The following is a 10,735-nucleotide window of genomic DNA, read 5'->3' as shown; positions in this document are numbered from 1 at the left end:
TGCACGGCATCACCCTTCGTACTTTAACTCTCTCATAACATGGCACGACATCACCTTCGTGCATTAACTCCCATAATCATGGCACTGCATCACCCTTCGTGCATTAACTCTCATAATCATGGCACGGCATCACCCTTCGTGCATTAACACTCACTCACAATATCATGCACAGCATCACCCTTCGTGCTTTACCCTCTTCCTCACCCAAACAATAGAAACAATACATCCCGGCAAGGGAATCATCAATAGAAACAAATACACCCCGACAAGGGAATCAACAATAGAAACAAATACATCCCGGCAAGGGAATCTACAATAGAAACAAATACATCCCGGCAAGGGAGTCAGCTATAACCAATCTCGTTCCAACAGTTAACTTCACAAAATAAATCCCAACTTGTGTCAATACTCAACAACGGTCAAATACCAAGGAAATACCATAAGTCTGGTCCAACATGAATACTCATCAATTCAAGCATAAATAGTACGTAATAAGAATCACAACAGTCACAGTGTAAGACTCACGAAATAACCAAGAAGCGCAATAACCTTAACAAGACATAACAAGCACGTGATAACTATACCGGCAACCACAATAATTTGGACACATAGCATATATACACGGGTCATAGAGGAATTAACAATTAAGAGATAACGGAAAAATAAGGAGAACAACCATTTCAATTAAGGCAAATAAGGGCCAAGTAACAAGTAAGAGTTAGAGGCAGGCTAACAACATCGTATGGAGCATATAGAGGTAATTTAAGCAATTAGGAAACTCAATCATGACAGAATACTTCCCACATAATGAACATAAGGACCTAAGAACCCTAAAGGAAAATTTCCCACAAGTAAGTCCGAGCACACACTCGTCACCTCGCGTGCATGGACTGCAAATAGCATAGAAGACTCAACTCCTAAGGGGAAGTCCCCCACACAAGATTAGGCAAGATACTTACCTCAATCCGATCAATTCAATACTCAATTTAGCCTTTCCTTTACCAATTCATCAATGCCCGGCTCAATCTAGCCAAAAACGGCTTGAATACATCAACCAATGCAAGAGAAAACAATTTCAATTAACAAAACTACGATTCTTATACAATTTGCAAAAAGTCAACAAAAGTCAACTCCTCGGACCCGCACCTCGGAATCCTACAAAATTTACAAAAAACGATCACCCATTCCCCTACGAGTTCACCCATACAAAATTTATCAAATTCCGATACCATTTGGTCATTTAAATCGTCATTTTACATTTTTGAAAGATTTCCCAATTTTCCCCAAATTTTCCTTTAGATTCTCATGAATTTGATGTTAAATCTAAGATATAATCACAAAATATAGTTAGAAATTGATTAGAGACACTTACCTAATGATTTGGTACGAAAATCTTCTCTCAAAAATCGCCTAATCTCGGACCTAGGGTTCAAAACATGGAAAAAATGAAGCCTAGTCCCGAAATGGGAGTCTTATTACCAGCCTCAGATGTCGCATTTGCGGCATCAGGATGGCAAATGCGATCTCGCAAATGCGACACAAGTATCGCAAATGCGAAGGCTGGCCATCTCTGATGATGTCGCAAATGCGACTCTAGTCTCGCAAATGCGAGCTCTGAAATGTTCCCAAAAGCGACAATTTTATCGCAAATGCGGAGCTGCTGATCGCAAATGCGATGAATTTGTTCGCAATTGCGAACTCCCCTGCCCCCGACCCAGCGTCGCAAATGTGAGAAGAATCTCGCAATTGCGGTCATCGCAAATGCGATGAAATCCTCGCAAATGTGAGAACAGACAGCAGAAACCAGAAGTTTTCTTCCAAACACTCCGAAACGTTTCCAAAACTCATCCGAGCCCTCGGGGCGCCAAACCAAACACCAACGCAAGTCTGAATACATAACACAAACTCGCTTGCGCGACCAGAACACCAAAATAACCTCTAGAACCACGAATCGGATGCCAAAACGCATGAAAACCACTATGAACTTCAAGAACTTCTAGAATTGCAACCAAGCGTCCGAACCATACCAAATCAACTCCAAACGACACCAAATTTTGCAGGCAAGTCCTAAATGACATAACGGAGTTGTTTCAACTTTTGGAATTGCATTCCGACCTCGATAACACAAAAGTCAACTATGAATCAAACCTCTCCATTTTCCAAACTTCAACTTTTCCAACTTTCGCCGAAATGCCTCAAATAACCCTACGAGCCTCCAAATCCAAATTCGAATACACGCCTAAGTCCAATATCATCATACGAAGCTACTGAGATCATCCAAAACTCATTCCGGAGTCGGTTACTCAAAAGTTAAATTCCGGTCAAACTCCACCGTTTAAGCTTCCAAAAACTAGACTCCTTCTTCCAATTCGACTCCGATTCATCCGGAAACAGATTCCAACCATGCACGCAAGTCGATACACATAATATGAAGCTACTCGTGACCTTAAACTGCCGAACCGGACGCAATTGCTCAAAACGACCAGTCGGGTCGTTACATCTTCCTCCACTTAAACATACATTCGTCCTCGAACTTGTCCGGAGTCATTCCAAAGCCATCGAACTGCTGCATGAGCTCACCATACATACACCCCGGGGTGATGGGGAACCTATGTAGGACTGACAATGCAACTTAACTGAAGGCCTCACCTCATCCTTAGTCCATAACCTTAGGACAGAACCCAAGCTCCAACATCTGAAATTCATCATAGGACCCGAATCCCACATCATCACACTGCATGAACCTGAACGAGCTGAATCGAGCCAAAATTCCAATCCAGAATACAATCACATGCTGCTCCACACAATTCAAATGCTTGAAGCAATAACCTCTGACCAGCATAGCTGCTCAAATAACATCCTGGGTGCCGGCAACACACTTCTCATTGATTATAACCCTATTCCGGACCTCCACAACACTGCCCATGATAAAGAAACATGCGGAAACTCATAGCCACCCATGAAGTCAACAAGTCAAGAAACTCTCTCGCCCGCCAGGGCCATTACCCAAATCTTAGCAGAAACACCCACATGCTTCCAAACACTCCTCACCCCCAATACCATAGTACTACTCTCGTGTCTAAGAACCACATCTAGCAGCCCAACTGATAACTCATCACGGAAACACACGAATTCTCACACTACACAGCTCGTACACCAAACTAGCAATAACTCAATTATGTAACACAAATAAAGTAAAGCAAAGTAGAAGAATTATCTAACAAGTGTAACATGTGCAACAACAAAAATATAGTTTTCAGCAAATCGTTCCACAGAGGAAAAAAAACAGAACACCAAATAAACACAAGGAAAGGGTATCCCACATAACATCCGCTGCGGCGCGTAGCCCGCTCCCAAATACTCATCAAGCCAAAATGCTCGGGTTCACTGATCATATAAATACTGATATCAAGCACAACATAGTGCACCCATATAACTGTGGGAGAATGAATAGAAATAAATATAATATGAGAGAAACAGGCACATATAAGGTGCAATGAGCAAATCAACATCACTATGGCTATCTCACCCACATCGCCATAAGGCCTGAACAGAATCATAACATACGTGGGGAATAATCATACAACCTCACCGCCTAACACCACATAAAAGAGTAGCACATAACATAGGCTAAGGGCACGAATAATATCCATTCTGCCTGATAACATAACCAAAAATGACAATCTCACAGGAGCACACAAACTTGATCTGATACAAAATACATATTCTCGCTGATCTCCCAAATAGGCCCAAACCAAATCCTGATCCCTCCCACTTAGGTAAATATTCTTCAAAAATCAACAGCAACCTATCGATAATACATGCTATTAATTACCCCATTCTCAATATTCTTCACAATCCACTAACAAGAAATAGTCCACATATGGGGAAACCTAGTCCCAAAATCTCAGGAACACTAAAATTTCCATACCCGGACTCAACTACGCAAATCAAATGGCTGATACATCGCTCACCTTCCATCGTCCTGCTGAAGCACTCATATAGAATTTATGGCCGTGTAACAAAATATGAACCTCAAAAGCCTCAAAACCCAGTAATCACCATGCCCTTAGCCACGCACCCGCAAACCAAAACTCAAGGGTCTTTCCCAAAATGCACGGTCTTCACATGTGATAGCCAAAAATGCTAACACTCCATTAATTTCTGATACCTATCCCGGAGAAAACCACAATGTACAACATATTCCTTATGCCCATAGCAGAAAGCCAGCTCAAGCCCTTACCAAACCATCGAGAACCCTCCGAGATCCGCTCGTTGCAACTAAGCCATCAGGACTGCACCTCCCAACTCAACCGAGTCACACAGACCGTCCAATCCAAGAATGCTGCCACAAATGCCAGTAGAGAATTTCTATTCAAAGGGCCAAATTCTTCCATTACCATACTGACCCAACACCACGAAACAGACCCATTTCTTCGGATAGTTGATATGTGATAATCCCAATCAAGCCCCAAATATAGATGATCTTAACACATACCACATAGCCCAGAATCTCATAAGCCACCGCATTACCTCTGAAGCACCCCGTTCTGCAGCAACTACGATACCCACACTGAATAGACCTTCTGTGAATCTGAAATTGTTTTTCCCACTCCCCTTGATGCTGAAATGTGAATTCATTAATGACGCAGAAACACCGTAAGCCCCAACATCATCCCGTGCAAGATCTCAGACCTTAGTCATACACAAAATCTGGGAACCTACCAATGCCACATACACGCATACCTCAGGCCAACACTGATGTAAATTTGACTCTGCAATCTGGATGCTGCTAATGGACTCCTCCACTTGGCACGAAGCCATAGAAAACAACATCTGATGATCCGCAAAACTAACCTTCACAGCTCGTACAACAAAATCACAAGGTACTCCAATGCCACCAACTATCCTCAATCAACATCCACCTCGTGACCCCGCCACAATCTCGACGACTAATCAACCAATTAAACCTTCTCAAGCTCGCATTCATCAACCTGATGTCGGGAACCGCTGCGCCTCCACATGAACAACTGAATAGTCTCTCAATATCTCTATATCTTCAGTCTGGACAACACGTTGAGACAATGTCTAAGCATCCCTGACTCCTTCGTAGCCTGTCTGTAGCATCACGAACCACTGGCGCATAGCGGACATTGAGAGCTTAATATCATACAGGAGTGGATGCAAAGGAACGTAAGTTATATACTTCGGGTTGAAACAATATCGCACGATAAGGAATAAAAGAAGTGGAATTTCTGTAACCTCTCGAAGATAAGTACAGACGTCTCCGTACCGATCCGCAAGACTCTACTGAACCTGCTTATGACTCGTAGCACCTATGAACCTAGAGCTCTGATACCAACTTGTCACGACCCAAAATCCCTCCGAAGGAGTCGTGATGGCACCTAGTCTCTAAACTAGGTAAGCCTAACATTAATTAAAATAACATTTATATTTGCTAACTTTAATTTAAATAACTCTTAAAATATTAAAATTTCCATAACCGGTGGTACCGGTCATAAGCCTTTCTAGGAGTAGTTATACAAAATAATTACATCACTGTCCCGAAACAAAAGGAACAAATGGAAATAAGTACAAGTGAAGGAGACTCCGAGGCCTGCGAACGCTGCAGCAGGTTTACCTTGAGTCTCCACCGCAACGACCCGCACAGCTACTACCGATCAAATACCTAGATCTGTACACAAAAATGTACAGAAGTGTAGTATGAGCACACCACAGTGGTACCCAGTAAGTATCAAGACTAACCTCGTTTGGGGTAGTGACGAGGAACAGTCAAGACACCTATTGGTCAAACAGATTAAACAGGATATGATAACAAATACTCCCTCCGTTTCATATTATTTGAGGTAGTTTGATTCGACACGGAGTTTAAGAAAAAAAGAAGACTTTTAAAACTTGTGGTCTTAAAAGCTTAAGGGGTAAAAGGTTCGTGGGGCCATGCCATTTGTGTGGCTATAAAAGCTTCTCATTAAGGGCAAAAAGGATAAAATAAAGAGTTTAAAGTTGAATTATTTCCAAATTTAGAAATGTGTCATTTGTTTTGGAACAGTCTAAAAAGGAAAGTACCTCATTTAATATGAAACGGAGGGAGTATCAAGATAGAGGTAACGAAGTAATATCAATTAAGGAAAATAAGGGCCAAGTAACAAGTAAGAGTTGGAGGCAGGCTAACAACATCGTATGGAGCATATAGAGGTAATTTAAGCAATTAGAAAACTCAATCATAACAAAATACTTCCCACATAATGAACATAAGGACCTAAGAACCCTAAAGGAAAATTCCCACAAGTAAGTCCGAGCACACACTCGTCACCTCGCGTGCACGGACTGCAAATAGCATAGAAGACTCAACTCCTAAGGGGAAGTCCCCCACACAAGGTTAGGCAAGATACTTACCTCAATCCGGTCAATTCAATACTCAATTTAGCCTTTCCTTTACCAATTCATCAATGCCCGGCTCAATCTAGCCAAAGCCGACTTGAATACATCAACCAATGCAAAAGAAAACAATTTCAATTAACAAAACTACAATTCTTATACAATTTGCAAAAAGTCAACAAAAGTCAACTCCCCGGGCCCGCACCTCGGAATCCGACAAAATTTACAAAAATTGAACACTCATTCCGCTACGAGTTCACCCATACAAAATTTATGAAATTCCGATACCATTTGGTCATTTAAATCGTCATTTTACATTTTTGAAAGATTTCCTAATTTTCCCCAAACTTTCCTTTAGATTCTCATGAATTTGATGTTAAATCTAAGATATAATCATAAAATATAGTTAGAAATTGATTGGAGGCACTTACCCAATGATTTGGTATGAAAATCTTCTCTCAAAAATCGCCTAATCTCGGACCTAGGGTTCAAAACATGGAAAAAATGAAGCTAAGTCCCGAAATGGGAGTCTTATTACCAGCCTCGGATGTCGCATTCGCGACATCAGGATCGCAAATGCGATCTTGCAAATGCGACACAAGTGTCGCAAATGCGAAGGCTAGCCAGCTCTGATGATGTCGCAAATGCGACTCAAGTCTCGCAAATGCGGGTTCTGAAATGTTCGCAAAAGCGACAATTTTATCGCAAATGCAGAGCTGCTGATCGCAAATGCGATGAATTTGTTCGCAATTGCAAACTCCCCAGCCCCCAGCCCAGCGTCGCAAATGCGAGAAGAATCTCGCAATTGCGGTCATCGCAAATGCGATAAACTCCTCGCAAATGCGAGAACAGACAGCAGAAACCATAAGTTTTCTTCCAAACACTCCGAAACGTTTCCAAAACTCATCCGAGCCCTCGGGGCTCCAAACCAAACACCAACACAAGTCTAAATACATAACACAAACTTGCTTGCACGAGCGGAATACCAAAATAACCTCTAGAACCACGAATCGGATGCCAAAACGCATGAAAACCACTATGAACTTCATGAACTTCTAGAATTGCAACCAAGCGTCCAAACCAGTGTTGTCAAAGGCGAAAAGCGCAAAAAAGAGACAAGGGCCATTGGGGCTTAAAGCGCAAAGCGCACTCAAAGCGCGGGCTTTAGTGCAGAAAAGCGCAATATAACAAATAGTATAAAATATATTTACAGATCACGTAATAAAAACATAAGTGACAAATATATTCAAAATTTGAGCAATGTAATATTATTTTTATCAATGTAGCAAAATTATGGTGAAAAATATGATAAACTATCAACTAAACAAAACCAACTATTCTACTTCTAAAGTCTAATCACTACTATGCATCTAAATTGTCATCTTCTTCTTCAATAGGATTACTCTTATTGGTATCGCTAGAATTATAGCCTTCAATATCTTCTTCCTCTGATTCCTTAGACTCAACATCATCTATATCTATATTAATACGTCGAACTTGAGAGCTTGAAGAACCGGTTGCCAAAGTTTTTGATGGTCTCCTTTGTCTCATTGAGTATGAGTATGTTTGTGCATCTTCACTTCCTGATGCTCTAGCCACATCGCCCCAAGTTAAGTCATCATCTCCCCCAAACACCAATTCATTTTCCGCTTCAAAATTTACCCCCATTTCTCCAACCAACCACTCATTACTATGATCAATATGATCCAATGAGATTGGATCAATGATATTCCGCAAGTCAAAGCGAGTTTTTAGAGCACGATTATACTTGACATACACTAGATCATTCAATCTTTTATGCTCTAATCTATTCCTCTTCTTGCTATGGATCTGCACATGAATTATTTTATCTCATTGTTAGTAAAATTGTAAGTTTGTATTAATTAACCAAATAAATTAAAATAGCAAATAGTTATATGTAACTAATGTCTAATAAAAACTCACATGTTCAAACACACTCCAATTACGCTCGCAACCAGCTAAGCTAGCGGTTAAGCTCAAGATTCTAATGGCTAATTTTTGGAGATGAGGGGCTGAATTTCCATATAGATTCCACCATTCAGCTGAAAAAGATATAACTTAGTGGTAAGTAAATATTGAACGTGAAGCCTTGAAGTGTTAATTGTAAACATTGAATTTTCATATACCTGGAGATCTCGTTGCTCTTGATCTTTTTGCCATGGGAAGTCCAAATTGTCCCTCAGCTCTTGTATATAATGGTAACTCAGATACAATTTTATCTTGAACTTCAATACTTGGAACCAGTTTCTGAATACAAGCATATAGTCCATTCGTTACTTCTCTATAATTCTCAACGGCTGGATCTTGATAGAAATACTCGGGATTCAAAAAATGTCCAGCGGCATGTAATGGTTGATGCAATTGGCATTCCCATCTTTGATCAATGATCTCAAAAATATCTTTGCACTTCACAGACTTCCATTCAAATAATTTTGCGATGGCTTCTTTAGCTCTATCCATAGCTTCATAAGTATATCCCATAGCCGGCTTTTTCTCATTGTCAACTAATCTTAAGACTTTAAAAAGAGGTCCCATTATCTTCAGTATATAAACAACTTGATTCCAAAATGCAGGCATCAATATAGTATGAGTTGTAACTTTTCCCTGTGGTTTTTTTGACCATTTACTATTCACCCAATGCTCAGATGTAATCATGGTTCGCAAATTAGTCTTTTGATTATACAACCTCTGCAAAGTTAGAAAACTCGTAGCAAATCGAGTAATTCCACATTTCACCAATGCTTTTTTCTTTGTGAAGTCTCTCATCATATTAATGACTCCTGTATGACCATAGATGAAACCAACAACTGCAATTGCTCTTTTGAGGGTTCTCGTAATAGTTGGAAGCTTGCCTATGTCTTCTAAAATAAGATCTATACAATGAGCGGCACAAGGCGTCCAGTATATGTGTTTTCTCTTTGTTTGTAGGAGTTGGCCTAAAATAAAAAGAAAATACTTAAATATATATTATACTATAATATATGAGAGATCAAAACTTGAGCATTCTTCAAGTAAATACTTACCGGCCAATATAAAGTTGCTGCCATTATCACTTACAACTTGAACTACGTTTTGCTCTCCAACACGCTCCACATATCTATCAAGTAGCTCACATAGTTTCTCTCCAGTTTTGACAAATGAAGATGCATCAATGGACTCCATAAACACTGTACCACATGGAGAATTCACCAAAAAGTTTATTAATGTTCTTTGCTTCCTATCAGTCCATCCATCTGCCATAATGGAACATCCATGCTTTACCCATTCTTCTCTATGTCGATTTAAAAGTTCATTAGTCAACTCTACCTCCTTATTTAGTAATGGAATCCTTAATTCATGATAACTGGGAGGCTTCAAATTTGGTCCATACCTTCCAATAGCATCAATTGCCTCCTTAAAGCTTTTCAGACGAGCAACATTGAATGGTATGCCTGCATCGTAAAAGAAACGAGCAACTTTTTGAATAACCATTCATATGAATCTTTGATACCCGTCTGCCTAAGTTGCCCTTGACTTTGCAAATATACATCCATAGGGCCTTTTCCTTTACCCTTAGCTAATTTCTTATTAAGGCCACCAGGAAGGCTTCCCCCACCACCTTTTCTTTTAGGAATGATTTCCTGAATTTCATCCTCTTCACCAACATCTTGATGATCAAACTCATCATGTTCAGGATACTCTCTAGCATAAATATCTTTCCTTACTTTCTTTTCCTCCATGTAAGCTTTCAATTCTTCTCGAACTTCATGAGGACATTTGGTACACTTTGTTGTATTTCTGAAATTCCCAACTAGATGTTGTTTTGCCCGATTTATTCCACCTGTAGTTGTTTTCCCGCAAAAATTACAAGTAACTCTCGTGGTATCATTAGGATCGATCAAGTGATTATATTTCCAACCGGGATCTTTTCGATTACCACGAGATAAATCCTCTGCCATTTTGTTTCTAATATAAATCAATGATGTAAAGTTAAGTTAATTGTTATAGCATAATCGGCTTTGGAAACATGCTAATTATATTTTCTATGGAAATATGCTAATTATATTTTCTATAGTAAACAATTGTTTCAATCTATTCTGTAAATTGTAATTATATTTTCTATAGTAAACAGTTGTTTCAATCTATTCTGTAAATTGCAATTTATAATTTGTACTTTGTACTTTTTTTTTAAATATGTATGTTTCCTTAAAATATTCTTTAATGTACAATTCGTATATGTCTAAAGCAAAGAGAAAAGAAACTTTAATGTAAATCATGATAATAAGCAGTAAAGTAGATAGCAATGCAAGTAGTCAAGTATTTATTACTCTGACAA

The 10,735-nt window shown here is 39.5% G+C and overlaps 1 protein-coding gene across 1 annotated transcript; it reads right to left on the bottom strand.

Annotated features, from left to right (window-relative positions):
* Positions 1-7,761: 7,761 nt before the first annotated feature.
* LOC109208135 lies at positions 7,762-10,358 on the bottom strand. Its single transcript, XM_019371175.1, has 5 exons — positions 9,911-10,358; positions 9,444-9,851; positions 8,547-9,356; positions 8,344-8,462; positions 7,762-8,229 (listed from the first exon to the last, which is right to left on the bottom strand). Exons 1-5 carry the CDS (start codon positions 10,356-10,358, stop codon positions 7,762-7,764), a joined length of 2,253 nt encoding a protein of 750 aa, XP_019226720.1.
* Between the last annotated feature and the right edge of the window lie 377 nt (positions 10,359-10,735).

Source organism: Nicotiana attenuata, unplaced genomic scaffold (genome assembly GCF_001879085.1).
Source record: "Nicotiana attenuata strain UT unplaced genomic scaffold, NIATTr2, whole genome shotgun sequence".
NCBI lineage: Eukaryota > Viridiplantae > Streptophyta > Magnoliopsida > Solanales > Solanaceae > Nicotiana > Nicotiana attenuata.
This window is presented reverse-complemented; position numbering and strand designations above follow the sequence as displayed.

Bases quoted from the DNA above. Each gene is read 5' to 3' on its own strand.
- LOC109208135 (XM_019371175.1), bottom strand. From the start codon at position 10,358: ATGGCAGAGGATTTATCTCGTGGTAATCGAAAAGATCCCGGTTGGAAA. The intron at 9,852-9,910 runs GTATCAAAGATT...TTTACGATGCAG, and splicing joins AGGGCAACTTAGGCAGACGG to GCATACCATTCAATGTTGCT. The intron at 8,463-8,546 runs GTATATGAAAAT...TATCTTTTTCAG, and splicing joins AAGAGCAACGAGATCTCCAG to CTGAATGGTGGAATCTATAT.